Here is an 18123-nt window from a genome sequence, read left to right on the forward strand (position 1 = left end):
GGATCCCATGGTAACAAGCAGGGAAAGAAGGCAAAACGCTTACACGCGGACAAAGGGAAAACAGGCACCGCGCAGGAGCGCATATACCGGGGCCCGGTTACGCGCTCGCGCAGCCGGATGCAGGCATGTGAGAATTGTATATAAACCCTCCCAAACACCGCCTCAGCAACCCTGATGATGTCGGGAGAGTCCGACGAAATCTCGGTTGCCGATAATTTTAATAATGTTTTATTGCTTTTAAATTGTTTTTAAACTTTTTAATTGTTTATAAACATTTTATCTACTCTTGGTGATCATAATTATTTTGATACAATATATATATATATATATATATATATATATATATATATATATATATATATATATATATATATATATATATATATATATATATAAACAATGTTCTTGTTATTTTGAACATTATTGTCATATTTCAGGAATAACCTAATGAAACAATACAAACTATGAAAATGGTAATATATGGAAAAGCAGAATATTTATTTTGTTTAGTAGATAAATGCAGGTGTCTTTCTTTTTCTAACTATTTTGCTATTCCTTTTTAGTAATTTTATACATTATTTATTTAAAGGGCTGTTTCTATTCAAAAGATAATATCCTGATTTCAAAAATCCCTAGATTATATCCAAATGCTCACTTGCATTTTTTCAATTGAAGGTGCTCAAGCAGTTTTTATGCTCACAAAGCTTCATGTTCTTCCTCCGTCCAATTACTGAAAACCAGAGACAGCATTTTTAGGAGACATAGTTTTTTACCCCTCCTTTTTGCAAAGAAGTTAATCTGATTACAGCTGCTTGAGGATCAAATCATTGATATCAGGGGAACTTGGTATGTCTTGAATTTATCATAAAATATTCTATGTGTACCAATAGTTTGCAGAGTGATAGATGGATAACATCTCCTCCTCAGTCGCCACCCCCAAAATTGATGTTTTTTATGTATTTATTAAATTTATATGTTGCCCATATCAGTATTCAAAGTGACTCTGGGCAGCTGAATGTTATAATTGAAGTGAACTGACCTGAACTTTTGGATTCACGTATACTTATTACAGTTCATAAGGACAAACCTAAGGATATCTTAAAAGCATTGTTGCACTATCCAAATTACTAATTCAGTTTCTTTTTTTTCATATACTACTTCATTATGTCTCTACATACAACCTTTTTCTCATGGTCCCCATCCTTTATTTCTCAATAATCTGGTTATAAATCCAGCCAAGTGCAGAGAGCATTCCATTTTAGCATCTAGCCTCTGTAATGGTACTCATATAAGCCTTTCCAGAATCCAAAAGTGGCCAAGTGCAAGCAGCGAAAACCAAGTTATTTTCATTATATGGGTCTCTACATAAGGAGGACTATGCATGCAGGGGCACATCTCCTCCTAAATAGGTGAATGGGGAAACTGATTACTACTCCCATACGTTTTCTGAAAACTCTAGAAACAGTCTGTATCTTGTACTTGATGAGGATCAGAGAGGTTAATTTTTTTCTTTTGTTTTGGAAACAGCTTCCCTCATTTGGAAACAGTAGTGTAGAGTGCCAGAATGTCCCAAAATTAAAGTGGGAGTAAAAAGAAAAAGAATGAGAATAAGAGAGGAGGAAACTGGGGATTAAAAAAAGAATAAGGCAGAATTAGGAAACTTCATAGAATAGTGTATATATTAAACAGCTTTCTGCCAGAGAAAGATCGCATGACTAGGTTCCCTCATCCCAGAAAGCCGCTTAAATTGGTTTTCTCTTCATGTGGTATATGATTCCAACCCAGTGGTGGGATTCAAATATGTAAACAACCGGTTCTCTGTGTGGATGCCTCTTCCAGAAGGCCATTCTGGGCTTGGGCAACAAAAAATTAGCTGCCAGTTCTGCCGAAGTGGAGCAAACTGGCTGAATCTCACCACTGTTTCAACCGTTGTTTTGGTTTGTGTCTTCTTTTAATTGCAGCAACTGGGCAGTTATGGCTTATTCCATATACCGTAAAGCATACCATGTCTTAAAGCAATGTATGGGCTCAATTACACCTGAGATCTTATGGACAAAGAAACTGCCTGATATTGCTTATCTTACCTGATGAACATATATTTTGCACATGCAATAATAATCTGGAAGAAAAGAAGCGACACAAATTCAGCAGCATTATGGTAATAAATGTCATAGTGGGTTTGATCACAATAGTCATAAAACATTATTTCTTTTAAGAATCTAACTAAATTAGGCATTACTACTCTAAGTAGCACTTAGAATCAAAATGTATATTCTTTATGGACCTAGGATAACTCAGGGTAGTCAATGTGCCACTGTCAAGTCGCCTCTACCAATTCACTGCTGCCAAGTAATTGTAGAACAACTCAACACGGCCAATTGGCTGTGGGGACAACTTGCTGCAGGCAGATAAAGGAAAACCTGAGTGGGTGAGCAGAGCACAGAGCAGAGGTGGTAGCTGGGCATGTCCCAATTTCACCCCCTCCACTGCCTCCACTGCTGCAAGCCATTTGGCAGCAGCAACAGTGTTCAGGCCATTCAGGGACCCCAGTGGGTGGGGTGGGCAGCAGGCAGAGGCTGAGTGCATCCCATTTTCACATTCCCTACTGCTGCCACTGCCACTGTCCCAGTTGGTAGCTCAGCAGTGGTAGCTTGGGTGTGAAAATGGAATGTGCCTGGCCTCCGTCACCTGCCTACCATTCAACCTGCCATCAGCACCACCCTGCATGGCCTTAATACATTTAACACTGCCAAATAGCCCACAGTGACAGTGGTGGCAGTGGGTGTGAAAATGGGAAGCTGCTGCCACCGCTCTGTACTCTGCCCACCACTCGTTCGCCCACCTGGATTTTCCTCCAGCTGTCTCTGTGGAGAATTGGCCATGTTGAATTATCCTGCAACCACTTGGTGGCAGAGTTGACAAAGGAGACTTGGTGGTGGTAGCTGGCCACGCCAAGCTGTCCATGCCGAATTGGCTGCACCAAGTTGTCCCATTCTGATTCGATATTTCTGCATACCTAAAAAGATATTAATGCTTCCAGAACACATGAAAGACTCTGTCCACATTGCTATCTTTATAAAACTCAAGTGAGATTATTCATGCATTATAACAAAGTGTTATGTGTGTTGCTGTGTGTTTTTTGTTTTGTTTTGCTGGAAGCATACCTTGAAGATTTGTTATTCATTTATTAGCAGCACAAAGATCAGCAAGATTCTTAAACTTCATTGGTCTTAATTACATTGCTAAATTGTGCATATTAATCAGATAGATGGCAACAATCTTTACTCAGAATAGAAGTGAGGATATAACTAGTGCATACATTTAAAATGGCACAGAATGGCAGTAAAAAGAAGGCAATGAATTAGATCCAGTAAATAGAAGGCAAGTAGCTGCCAGAATAGCTTTATCAGTGTTAAATCTATAACAATCTCTGTTAAAATTAGCCTAAATTTGAATGACAGAAATGAAAACTGAATGTCAAGCCATTTATGCCAATGGATGAGAGTTTATAAAAGATTTGAGGGCTGGCTCAAATTCAATGCAAGATCATAAGGGTTCAAATTGAATAAAAGTTTGCTTTTATGTTAATTTGGGCCAATAAATTGGATTTGAAAGCATAATCTAAAGCTCATTTATAATCCATATTGTTTTAATTCCTACCATTCTGGTTCTTTCTTTGGTCAATTTTGTGTTAAACCTCAAAATCAATTAAGTTAGTAGGTAATAGGCATAGGATATGGATAATGATAAATGTGTTTATTAAAATATGGCCATGTAATACAGTAACTGAATTAATTAAAAGGACTAGTATCATCCATTTTTAATAAAAAATACTCTATATGCTTTCTCAATGTGGTTTCTGCTGTTGAAAGAGTAGTATAGCCCTTGGCCAATGAGATTTGTGCATTTTTGAATTACAGTATAGATAAGGTATAAAAATATCTGATCTATAGTTGTAATTGAATGTGCAGAGGTTCCCAACCTGATCTGCAGTAGCTCACCTTTTTGTTACAATTATTATCACTACAAAGCCCTTTAAAGGTGTTGTGCACTCAAGAGTATTTGGATATATCAGTTTCAGTTCAGAAAATTTACTTGGACAACTTTCTTATTTTGGATTTACAAAAAAGTGTATTATATTTATCAAGGAGTTCCTGAGAAAAAATAAAGATAAAATGAAATGAAATCAGATTTGGGGAAGTTGCTGAAAAGAAATACACATCAAGAGTTTTAAAAGTTAAAAAAAAAGATTTATAAATTTGACTTATTCAGTCAAAGTTAAAATATAAGTTGTGGGGCTTTTTCCTAGCAGCTTTTCAGGTTTTATTTAAACCAGGACTATACTAGGCTTTAAAAATTGATTTATAGATATGATTTAGGAAGAATAAATTTTTGTTGTAGTTTTAGAGGTATTAAACTATGGTATTAAAATTGGACGAAAGTGTTAAACTTGCAAAGGAGAAAAGATGAAGAGAAGATGATAAGAAATTAATTTGTAGTACATTATTTGAAGGGATTAAAGATTAAAATTTTCAATACGTTGTTGTTTCTGGTAGCTCTTAATAGAATTTTTCTTGATTAAGTTTGAATGATTCTTTAAAGATTTGTTTATGCAGTAGATCTAAGACATTGAAAGAAGACTTTTTTGTTATATTTTTTAGAGAAAATGATAAGTTACTGCATAAAATAAAGTAATATGGAACTAATTTACTTGCTTAAGGTATATATACATATTGAATGGTTACAGCACTGCCTTTGATATTAGAGACTGGGTTCAAATCCTGGTTGGTAGGTCTTAGGGGTTCTTTGGCAAAGGTCTTTGGCCTTAGATAAAGACCCCTCTAATGCTTCATCTGCTTACATCAAAATATGAGAGTGGCACAAACTGGGACGGTCATGTTGGCTAAGATGTTGCCCAGATTAATCAGATATGCATCAGATGTTGAGGAACCAGAACAATCTGATGATAAGTGAGCAACTGGAACAAACCATACATGGAAGGAAAAGAGAACCTGGAACTGAAGTCCTTGAGATTGCTAAACAAAGGTTCACATCACTGACTACTAGACTAAAGAGATACACTAGGAAAGCCAAGACAAAGAAAATAAATGCCCTGTTCTCTGAAGAATCATCCAAAGTACATTCCCAATTGCAATACAATAACACAGTAACAGCAGAGCCACCAACAGCAAAAATTGAACAGTACTGGAAGGACATATGAGAGATAGAGAAGACATATAACACCAGCACAAAGTGGCTGCAGAAGCTGAGAGTAGACCACAGCAATCTCCCAGAACGTGAACCAGTCACCATCAGAGTAGCAGACATCCAACGGGGGGGGGGAGGGGGTAAGAACATGAAAAGCTAGACAGCAATTGGCTGACATATGATCCATACCTACTGGCTATAGAAATTAACAGCAGTGCATAGCTAGCAACACAGATGTACCAGCAGCTAGCAGTAAGCTCCACGCAAGACTGGCATTGGGAACAACATTATGGAAAATAAGAGGGCTAAGATCCTGTGAGATTGTCAGATCCAGACACATGGGCAGGTTCTGGCCAATCAGACATCACAGCAGTAGACAAGGACCAGAAGACAGTGGTAGTGATAGATGTAGCACTACCAAGTGACAGCAACATCAGCGAAAGGAATAGGAGTACCATGGCCTGGAGGAGAAACTGGAGAGGATGTACAAATTAAAAGGCAAAGTGGTCCCAGTAGTGGTAGAAGCACTCAGGACTGTGACTCCTAAGCTGGGAGAGTGGCTTCAACAGATGCCAGGAATGACATCAAAGTTCTCTGTCCAAGAGAATGCACTGCTAGAAACAGCTAACATCCTGCGCAGAATACTCAAATTCCCAGGCTTCTGGTAGAAGGATCTGAAATTGAGGATGACACAGACTATCTATAAGGGTGAGAAGAGGTTTTAAATTTCATGACACATATACATTCACACAAAACATCCACATACACACAAATCAAATGTCAGGCTCCATAGAAATTTATTATATAAATTACATTAAATATTTGAATTGGTTACCATTTTCGTATTTCCTGACATTTGATACATGACCTTTGAACATTTCTAACCACAGTAACACTTTTTTAAAGTAACATTTTCTTTTATATTTGAAGATGCTTGTGTGATGATTTCCATTAATCAGTCTACAATATTGGCCTACAGGGCCTAACTTTTGCTATATCTTGTATGTATAGATATGTATGACTGTTACTACAGGTAATGAGAGGAAACAGGAAATGGTCTATGGAGATTCTCAATCATCCAAGTCATACTTATCCCAAAGGTATTTTTTCATGAGGCAACTGGACTTTCTTGTTTTTCTTTGAAGACATTTCACTTCTTATCCAAGAAGCTTCTTCTGGAGTTGAAAAAGCTTTTTGGATGAGAAGCGAAAGATCAAACAAAAACAAGAACGTCCAATTGCCTTGTGAAAAAGCACCTTTGGGAGGAAACAGGAAAAAGTTTGGTCAGGGGAAAATGAAATTAGACATTACAGAGAAGGATAATGACCTTGCAAACAACCTGATTTATTTGTTAGATTTTGGTTCTACCTTTCCTTCAGAAGCTTATACTTTTATACCAAGAACCCTGTCTTCTTTTCTCAGAACAATTACAAATTTGTATGGTAGGTTGGACTGGATGTTAGTCATTGGCCCAGACTAAGCCACTAAATTTCTATTGGATGGATGGACTTAAACATGGGTTTCCAAAGGATAGCATAAGAACATTATGAAGTGATAAACTGAGATTGACTGTACTATGTTTAAAAAGGAGTATGTATGCTAGCCTTCAAATGCTTGATACATATTATATTCACCAGTATAGAGAAAAGAGGATTACTTTAGTCCATCGTCCAGTATATAGCAGCCAGGCTTTAATAACATGCTGTTACCTCTTCTGTTGCTAGTTCATTCCAGAGGAATACAGATGTATTGACTCCTTCTATATGTGCACTTCAATACTTTTAGATATTACATCAGTTTCAATTAATATTAATTTTGTTTATGGTTAGACCACTCAAATGAAAGAGATTGGTGGATCCTATCAGGAAAAAGATTATCTTGATTACCAATATTTATGTGTATCTTTTATTAATTGAGTTAATGTGAGGCATCCATAGCTTGAGGTCCATCATCTATTTCAGACCTTTCAACTAAAAATTTGTTCTTGGTTTTTTTCCTCTACAAAAACAAACAAACAAACAAACAAACAAACTACAGGTATGGAGATTTGGCCTCAGAAGTGGAAATGAAGCTTGCTTTGTTCTCCTTTACTTGCTTAATTTGTTCTACAATCTTTAGCCATTCAGAACACCTTACAGGGGAGTTGGGTGGCATAAAAATTTAATGAATAAAATTAAAACCTAGATATTTCCTACTATATTTCCATAGTTGATAATTACAGGTATTTTATTGTTAAGGTATAGTTTATACAAGTAGCTATTTGACTGCAATGGGTTAATGTCTCAATTTTTAATTTTTTGTGATACACAATACATTTACTTTTTGAAAAATGTGCACTTCTAAAGAAAAATGGGGAAAGGATATAGTAAAAATGTTAACATTGATCACATCCTGACATGCACAGCAGCTTGAGGTAGTAGAATCAGATAATAGAATCTGTACTTCTGTGAATAACATAATACATCAAATTGTTGTAAAGTGAGGGCTCTTTCTTTAATCATGAAATGAACTATCTTGTGAGTTTTCTTTCCTTAATTCCAAGAAGACTAAATTGCTATTTTATCATTTAAATTTAAATTCAGTCTCAAAAGTGATAAATATAATTTCACAGTGTATCAGACATTTAACAATAAAGCTTATCAAGACATTACAGGCTAAAGATTCTTTCATTTCTTGGTAGAGCTTTCTGAGGGCTTGATGACAAGAAAATCCTATTATTGTGAGCAACCTGTCTCTTTAGGGAAGACTTCAGCTAATTTATTTGCACAATAAACAAGTAACAGTAGAGGTCTTTTGCATAAGGTATGTTGGTTCTTAATAAAGCCCATCTAACTATATAGATTTATGAGTTTAAAACAAAGACTTGTATAAATTGACATTTAAAATGGGGATATAGTGCCTCAAGTCATAACAAGGGAGAAGATTGTGTTCAGTGGCATTTGATAATTTTATTCCTCTTGCCCAAGCACTGATTTCATAAATGTGATTGTGTTAATGCAGAAGTTAAGCATCTTAGTGGAACTAGGTTATCAACATATTTCAGAAAGAAATTCATTTTAGAATAGGATGTAGTATTGATTTCTATTTCAGAATGATATTGGGATAAAGAAAATAAAACATGTAATTCATTAAAGAGATGCTACATTAAGTTTCTCATTATTTACAATTTCAAATTATGGCTAGGACTTATATTGCATATACTAATTATATATTATCTAATCCATTCTTTCTTTTCTTTTGCCAGCTTATTAATTTATACACACAGTTGTATAATAGCCTGTTGAGGTCCATATATCAGTTTGATTAAGCTATCTTATTTAAGAATCTGGCAAAGTAAGGTAGGTTTTTCTAAACCTTGAAACAATACAGGATCAATCATTCTGGCTTTGGCCAGATCTAGAACTTCCAGAACATGATATGCAGCAAACATTATTTTTCTACCCAATTTCATTTACATGATTGCTATGGGGATGCAGTTATGAGATAATGAACTGTCAGAGTCAAGGCAAATAATAATGGTGTTGATAGTGTTGTTAATTTTTTCTTCGTTAGCTAACATAGATTTTGTGAGTTCACTGTCCCAAACAAATCTGAACATTCTGATTATTGCAGGCGTGTTTAGTCAGTTCAACTGCATGGAAGCACCTTTTACTTTGTACCAAAGAAATCATTAACAGTGAAAATTAATATTGTCTTTCTACCAGTTATTTCCCCCAAAATTAGATTTTTGAAAAATCTTAGCTTGAAAACTCTGCATCAGTTTGATACATTTGAAAGTTCTAGGTGGACAAAACATTTTTAAATGTTAAAAAATAAATCTTACTCATTAGAAAATGAGAAAATTAAAGATCCATTTAAACAAATTTCACTCTGGCTTCTGGAATCAATAAAAGTGGACAAACTGATTCATTTGGATCAAATTGTGCAAAATCCAATCATCTGATATTTTTTATTGATTTTAAATTATATATATGTACAAAACACAAAGATAATTATGATAGAAATGCATATATTGTTAAAAACAACAAAACATGCATAGAATGTGCTTTAAAAAACTGAAAATTAAAAAAAAATAGGTATGACATATTGTTTTAAAAGTGAACAATCTTTTAAATTATCTAAAGCAAATATTTAAGCACATGCTTCTAATACACTTTAAAAACTTACTGTATTTCTGTAAATGAATCCCACATCTCACCAGACCTGTCTATACAAGGTCTGGTCTATAAGGTCTATGTCTGTAGGTAATCCATTCATAAATGGCGAATGCAATTTAACGAAGAGAAGGACAAGGGGGGACATGATAGCAGTGTTCCAATATCTTAGGGGCTGCCACAAAGAAGAGGGAGTCAGGCTATTCTCCAAAGCACCTGAAGGCAGGACAAGAAGCAACGGGTGGAAACTAACCAAAGAGAGAAGCAACCTAGAACTAAGGAGAAACTTGCTGACAGTTAGAACAATTAACCAGTGGAACAACCTGCCTCCAGAAGCGGTGAATGCGCCAACATTGGAAGTTTTTAAGAAGAAACTGGACAGCCATTTGTCTGAAATGGTATAGGGTTTCCTGCCTCAGCAGAGGTTGGACTAGATGACCTCCGAGGTCCCTTCCAACTTTATCATCATTATTATTATTATTAAGTCCTCAATCCATTGAATGAATAGGAATCTTTAACTTTCTAATGCTGCAATGCTGCAGCTTTTGGCAATAACATGGGCATGAAGCATCTATTTATACTTTCTAGTTATCAAATTTTATGTTCAAGAGAATATTCTGAAATTTTTAAGGCACTCTTCTTTTTGTAGGAAATACAGGAACCTATAATCTTTTATTTCACTTATTTCTTAGCATGTGCACATCAAACTGATTTATTGATATCAAATACCTATAAAAAGTAACAGCAGGTTTTTGTTTTAAAGGATTTAATAATTTGTTCTAGTATCACAGATATCACAGAAGCTGAAAATGCTGCTGGTCCGAACAATGTTGTTAACAAATGTTGTAACTATAAATACTGGGTTACATCTGATAGATGATATTTATTTGTTAACACAGGTTATGTTCAAACTTTATCCATGTCATCTATCAATTAGTCCAAAGTCAATATATCTGCTTCCCTACAAATTTCCCAGCTTTTTCCCAATTTTTAAAATTAGGGTAGTCATAAAATTGATTTAGACAATTGTTTCTAGAGATACAAAACTAACCATCCAAAAGTTGTTAATATGCACATCAAACTTTCCAAAATTAGAAAATTAACTTCAGTTGTTGGTTTCTAGTATTTAATATCATGCTGATACAGTATAACTCCAGATTCAGGAAACTAAATCTTTTCATTAATTGATAATTGCACTTTCTGTAAAAATATTTTCAGAATTGAAGAATCCCATAAAAATTTCTAAACAAAAAAAAATATTTTCTTATTTTCCAGATTTATGAACTAGAATTCCTCTCAGAATATAAGAATCTGGGAATAATATTCATCCAAAGGGTGAAATTTAATGACTCCGATCTACTGATATCTGAAGAAATCTCTCTATTTTATTTATATTACATGCTATTAGCTGAATTATATATGTTGATATATCCATTATATACCTAGATATATAATGGATTTGGTACAAATATGGAAATGATATTCCTTAAATGGATGGGTAACCAAATTTTCACCTTATGATATCATTTTGATTTGGACCAGTTAATAGAGTATCCTGCTATTTTATTTATATCCATAGAAGATTTATATATTTCATTTTTTTTCACCTCTAATAATTAAAATTACTACTCTGTTTTTCTATTTTAGTCAAGAACTTAACTGGGTTTTCATTGTTTTCTCAGCATCTCTGTCATAAACTAATTAGTATGACTTCTGTCTGCTATTACAGTAGCTAATTCATACTTCTTTTTCTGTATTTCACAGATGGGCATCTGTGCCCATAAATATTTCTTTTAAATTATTTTATCTTTTATTTTTAATATTTTAGTCTTTGTTTTTGTATAATGTCTAAGCAATAATTTGACCTGTTATATGCTTTATATACTTCCAATTCAAAAATATGATCACCTGCAATCTGATCTGTTAAAAGCTTTTACACATATATGCTGTAAAAAGTTTCCATATGCCTGTATACAATATTCATAGATATGTGAAAAATAAAATCTGTTAAGTCTCCATTAGAAATGCTTACCATTATAGATGAAATCTCTGCATCTCTTTATAAAACATCTATCTCTCAAACTTTAGGATAATTAGCATTCAATGTTGCCCTCATACACAACTGAACATGTTGTACAAACAGCTGCTCTGTTTCTTTCAAATGCTGTTGACTTTAAATTTCATAAGGCAACCAAAGTCTCTCTTTCTAGAGTCTCATTCAACAATTTAGTTGTGTATATTAAATAATTAACTGTAATTAATCTGAATGTGTGGTAACAAATATACAAGAGAAGGCTGGTTTTTTAGTGAAATAAAAATTGGGCCATGGAAAGACGCAGAAACATTTGGGATGAAACATCCTTTCTTCACCATTTCTACCTTACAACATTTGGACCTGTCTCCCCAGGATCCTTTTTTCACCTTCTTATTTCACTATAAAGATATATTTTTTTTCTTATAAAACTTCAAAATAGTTTCCATAATATTCAAATAAGTTGGTCGAGTTGAAAGCATATGATTAGGCAAAGGATAATAAAATCCTTTGATCCTGGGTGTTTCAACCTTTGTGTATTTGCTAGAGAATTCCTGAAGCCTAGTACTATTCATCAACAAACATAAAGACATAAACATTTAGATAGTGTGCGAAAGAGACAATCAACAACCCCAAAAGGGAACAAAAAGACCAAAAAACCTACCCACCAGCCAAGTGAGCATAGATTAAAACCAAAATTAACATCAGACCAACAATCAGGAAGTAGACAATACCCCAGCCAAGGAACTGCCAGGGACGCTAATAGTAAACAGCCCAATCAATGAATGTCTAAGACCATTCCCACTCCCACTGACAAGGCAAGCCACTAGTATATAAACTGAAAGCAAACTCCACTCCTTACTAGCACAGATGATGTTACCTAATCGTCTGTAAGAAAACCATCAAGTTCATCAAGGCTCCTAATTTCAATGCTGAGCTGCAAATATTTTCTTTATTGGAATTTAAGATAGCTAATAGAAGACACAAGAATCAATTTTACAACATCTCTAAAATTATAAAATATAGAAACACACATGGAAAAAAAGAATTTCAGAAGTTCTCAGAACTCAGAAGGAGGTTTAAATCTTGAACTGGCATTCAAAAGGATGCAATGGACAATAGTAATTGATTTTAAAAAGATCAAATAAAGTGGAAGGAGTATAACTAAAATTCTGTTCAGTAGAGATATGAATATCCAAGGTACCTTAGAAGATACTCTCTTTTTGCAATACTATGATGATATTAGAAGACTGCTATTACCAAGTTGGAAGACTAGGGAAATATAGAAAGCAACAGAAGAATCCATAAGGGTTTTAATAAAACTATGGCTGCAAATCTGGAAACTGACCCAGGGGACTCAAGTCTGGAAAAGATCATTCTTTATCTCAATATCAAATAAAGATGACTTCATAGATTGTGCAAATTATCATACAATATTTACAATTTCATATGCTGTCAAAAAACCCCATTAGACTCATCCAATGCAGGTTAGAGTTTCACATGGAATTGAAAAAAAATGTTCAAGAAAAAACTGAAGAATAAGGCACAGTTGCCTTATCCTTGTAAGAGTCAACACTGATTTGACAGCACATAATCAAAGCATCACTTATGAGAGGAACAACTATTTCTCCTTCTTGCAATGTTATGATGTCTTTAAAGAATCTTTAACATAGTTTCCATTGAAATCAGTTTAAGGAATGCTTCACAATTGTCAGAAATGGGCAATACCTGTATGTGAAATTATTCAGTCTTGACTACAGGTAATTGCCTGAAAGAATCCATGTTGCCTTTTGGGTTATATTTTTCAGAAGTAGCTTACCTCTCTCTTCCTAGGGTTGAGGGCCCTAGTCTTCAAGCTGGCTGTGTGCTTAAGATTGGACTAGAACTGTCTCCTATTTTAAGCCTGGTGCCTTAATCACTACATCAAACTGCCTGTCATTCAGCCAATTAACCTTAATAAATTATATGACATCTACATGGAACACTTACTGATTGGTTAATCAAAATAAGGTGTTGCCCAAGAACACAAGTTCAGTCAGTTTTTGATTAATGCCTTGAACTGTACAATTTAGCTAAAAAGTACAGTGTTCTAGTTGATGAGAAGAAATCCTTTATGCTACTTTTTTATTTGAAGGTGGTCTTTAACTTGTTATCTACAAAGAAGCTATGAACAAAATCGGCAGAACTATGGATTGTTACCTTCTCTGATTATAATGCAGCATAAAAATATCATCTGCAGGTTACTTATGCAATTTCAGAAGACGTTGTACAATAATACACTTTTTAAAAGAAGTTAAGCAAAAGTGCATTTAATTGCTTCTCTTCTCATGAACTTCTATACTAATTCTGTTGTTCAAGCTCGATTTAAAAATGAATTTCAATCTGTTAATAAACTCTGTTACTTAGCCTTCTCTATGCCAGGGGTGCAGTCATTTTAAACCTAAGGTGGATCTAATGGGAACTTTTAATGCCTTAGTATAATTTACAATAAAGACAAATAAGTCGCCAACTATACCAAATTAAACATTACTCTATTTACACATTTGCAACTTTGGTAATTATTAAATGGTTGGTAGAATTGGATAACTGAATACATCTTTTTCATGTTTAATCTTCCACCCTATAGATGAGCTAGTTAAGCTATTATTTTATCTTGTAGAGCAGCATTGAAAAAAACATGTGCTCCTATTCTGCGTGAGGTTTATGTTGTCTGATTAAAAATATAGGCCATTTGTTCTTTCACTACTAATCTGCCATTTTCTCTTATAGCATTAAATGTAGCTTTTAAAATTAAAAAGAGTTTTATTGCTTTTAACCATGATCTTTTATGATGGAAAGCAACCAAGAAAAACCAACCGATACATCAATATGACATTTCTATTTTGGAAAAAAAAACCCACTATTTTTGAGAAATGTACTAGAATATATGTCTATATATTATGTAGGGAGGCCTAAAATTATATGCAAATGGAAGGAAAGGCTGACAATGCTTCAGTTCGATCAATATGAAGCAAACAATCCTGATTAACAGAAAGAAAGTTGCTATTGGAAACATATGCTTTTTTTTTGTAGGAAAGAGAGATTATAGGATTGTACTCATATAATTTGAATCTGAAATAATTTTATATTTTATGGATCAATTAAGTAGAGATACATTTTTTCTTTTAAAAAAATAATAACCTGTCCCTAGAGTTTTTATATTTTTATTTTAAATTTACCTCCTTGGTCATAAAAAAAGGCAGCCAGCGGGAAAGAAAATAAGATTTTTTTATGGCTGATGGATCATTGCAAAGTCATCTGAAATCACCTGATGCCAGTAGATGGAATTAAATCAACCGACTAGAAGAAATCTTGGTTCTTCTGTTGAAGTATCAATCTAGCATAACTCATTTTCATAATTAGAAGAAGCTCTTTTTTGCAGCAATAAATGCATCAAATACTTAATAAAATCACTGCTCTGGGTCACATGGTTGGGAAGAAGCGAAGAAGTTAGCAACTTTCCTACTGTTGCCTGATTACCTATTCCTAGGGGTGCATTGAGTGATATTTTTTTCCTTTGAATTCTTTTTTGTTCTATAACCCTTGCCCGGATTCAGCTCACTTTCAAACTCAATTTTGTTGTTGTTGTTGTTAGCTTATCCTCCCCAGATGCTCAATTTATCCCATTTTATTCAGGCTATGGAGAATTATGTCATTGGAGTTGGGATTTTACCTATATGTGTGCTGTTAAAAGTACAGAGAGGGTTGCAATTCTAATTACATAATTCTAATTACATAACCAATTACATTGATTTGGAAGGAATAACAAGGGAAAACATTGTCAATATAGTTTTTGGAGGGTTTTTTTTCAATCCCACTTTGGTTATAGAAAGCATGGATCTGCCTTACTTTTTCCCAGTAAACCAACTGTGATCCTTGTCAGCTGAGTGTTTATAAAGTTATTTTGCTGAAGGACAACTAGACATTATCCTGAACTCCTTTACATAATTTATTTCCAAAATTGGTTGGACTGGGAACAATAGAAGTTTATAACTAATCTTGTTCTGTTTTATAATAAAAATTTCTACTATGATATGGAGTCTCAGTAATTTCACATGCATACCTATGGTATGATAAAGTAAAAGTTAATCCTGGCTTTAAGATTCATGTTACTAATAATCAATTGCACGTGTATAAAAGAAGATTAGTTGATAAAGTGCCACTTTGGCTATTACCGCATGAAGCACTACATAGAACTGAGATAATTTTGGAATGTAAATGGATGGCATATCGAGATTTATTGATATGCGAAAAGGAGGGATATAAGATAAAAACAAGAGAACAACTAGTAAGGGAAGAATTTGCTTATGATTGGTTTAATTATTATAGAATTTTTGAAATAGTTAAACTTGATAAAAAAAAGGTTTATTCTCACAGGAACTAAATCTGAATTGGGTGTTAACTTATGTTCTGAAGATGACAATTTTTAAAGTATATAAATGCTATTCAACATGAATCTAGAATATGAATATATTAAAGAATGTATGGTAAAATAGGCAAAAATTGTGGGTATAATATAATGCTAGATAAATGAGAAAATGTATAGATGAAGGGACTAAAATTTACATTAAATTATAGTCTGAAAGAAAACTTTTATAAAATGGTGTATCGTTAGTACTTGACCCCGGATAGACTAGCAACAATGTATAAAGGCATTTCTAATAAGTGCTGGAAATGTAGTCAAAATCCAAGTTATTTTATCGTATGTGGTGGCCTTACAAATATGTGAAAACATACTGGATAAACAACAACGACAATACAAAAATATTTAATATACAAATATTAATGAAACCTGAAGCTTTTCTTTTAGGTATGATGGACAAGTGAATTGAAAAATAATTTGGGGTGCTATTTCTTCACATGGTGATGGCTGTAAGGATTATACTTGCCAAACACTGGAAAGAAAAAGAGATGCCAACTGTTGAAGAATGGATTTTGAAATTGACTGAATTAGCAGAGATGGTGAAACTAACCATGCTGATTAGGGATAATGGACTAGACAACTTTATAAGAGACTCAAAACAGTTTGTGGACTTTTTACATGCTAAATATAATAACATATGGTTAACAGAGGGATTTGAAGATTAATGTAATGTTTAGCTCAATCCATTGACTGCATTGTCTTCTTTTTTCTTTTATACACACACACACACACACACACACACATTAAAAGAGGAGGAGAATTTATTGCTTTTTTCTTTTCTTTCAGCACTCAGGCAGAGTGGACGCTACATGTTAAATGTTAAATTTAATTGACTACTTTTTCCTCCTTTTTTGTACACTATTTTTTTTCTTTTTGTGTTGTGGTTACGGTTGAATGTATGTTTTTGTTTTATTACATTTTGTTTGTTTATTTATTTTACTGTTCTGCATTTTATTCTCTATGATAAAAGTAAACGATAAACTTATTAAAAGTCATTTCCCTTTAGGCTGAACTATTGAACTGATTATATGAATTGGTCTAAGTATAACAAGTTATGTAACAGCCCTTGAACATACACTGTAATCACCTCCTACAAGTTGATTACACGACTGATTTGCCAGGATTGATGCAATAAAGCAAAATATTTGACATGGCTTTTTAGGTTTACCTGCTTATGTGCATGATCATAGGAATTGATGTGGTTGTCAAATTCATGGTGTTTATGGTACTGCTTGTCACATAATTCACAGTAAAAGTTAGCCTTCACATCTTCCAAAGCCCTTTCTGCTGCCTTCTCTTTTTCAGCAAAATCCTGCAAGGGCAAAAGCAGATGAAATAATACTTGATTAGTATCAAAAAAATGTTGTTCATAATTTCCTATTTATTAAGGGACAGTGCTGTTATTACACAGAGTGAAATGATACAAACAAGCAGCAAGGTTTTTTATTTATTTTTATAATTAATTTTTGCTCTAGGGCAGAAAAAACTGTGGAATGTATGTTGTGTTCCAATCATCTTAATTATTTGGGTTCTATGGACCTTGTTTGAAAAAGAGGCAGTACCCCTTTTTCTGTGGAAACCAAATGGTCTCTGCTAGCTTTCATCAGCAATAAAAAGCATTTAAATCATAAAGTGTGATGAACAGTTCAAAATGAATGAATGATTCATTATTTACCATAATGATGTGGGGAAAATGCTCCATAGGTAATCTAAAATAGTGCTTCTCAACCATATTGGCTGAAGAATATTAGATGTTGAATTCCACACAAAAATTATCAAGGTTGAGAAACATGATATTTTACTAGATATAAATCTATACATGAATATTAAAGAAATATTAACCTGGCTTAATTATTGCTCCAGCCATACTTAAAGATTGCAGATGACAATGCAAAACAACAGGAATAGAAAGAGGAGAACCATAATAACAGGATATTACTGTACAAGGATCGTGGTCCCAATTCTGTTAGCAGTTCGTACATTAAGGGCAGCAAAAGGAACAAGCATATATATGATTGAAATCAGTTAATCGTCTTAGAAGTGTTGCTAGCTATGTTAGGCTTTTCTAAGCATTTTACATATCATTGCATCACAGGTGATTGAATTTCTCTTTTAAATTTAAAAGACTAGTATAGAATTCAACAAGCACAATAATATAAGTTTAAATTTGTGGCCATGCCATTCCCAAAATCTTTCATGATTAAAGCAGTAATCTTGTATGCAGTATTTTCACTCAGGGATCCTTTTACAGGATAGATTTTTGAGCC

The 18123-nt window shown here is 33.7% G+C and overlaps 1 protein-coding gene across 1 annotated transcript in view; it reads right to left on the bottom strand.

Moving 5' to 3' along the window:
- The window catches only part of ZNF804B (zinc finger protein 804B), a 38746-nt gene extending 21158 nt beyond the window's left edge, over nt 1–17588 (bottom strand). Inside the window, exons 1-2 of the mRNA XM_029283312.1 lie at nt 17532–17588; nt 17025–17168 (exon numbers count right to left, since the gene is read on the bottom strand). Of these exons, the coding sequence (XP_029139145.1) occupies nt 17025–17168; nt 17532–17588 (201 nt within the window). The remainder of the gene's footprint in view (nt 1–17024; nt 17169–17531) is intronic.
- Nucleotides 17589–18123: the final 535 nt, after the last annotated feature.

The sequence above is a fragment of the Protobothrops mucrosquamatus genome, unplaced genomic scaffold, assembly GCF_001527695.2.
Source record: "Protobothrops mucrosquamatus isolate PMUCROS unplaced genomic scaffold, P.Mucros_1.0 scaffold53, whole genome shotgun sequence".
Lineage (NCBI taxonomy): Eukaryota > Metazoa > Chordata > Lepidosauria > Squamata > Viperidae > Protobothrops > Protobothrops mucrosquamatus.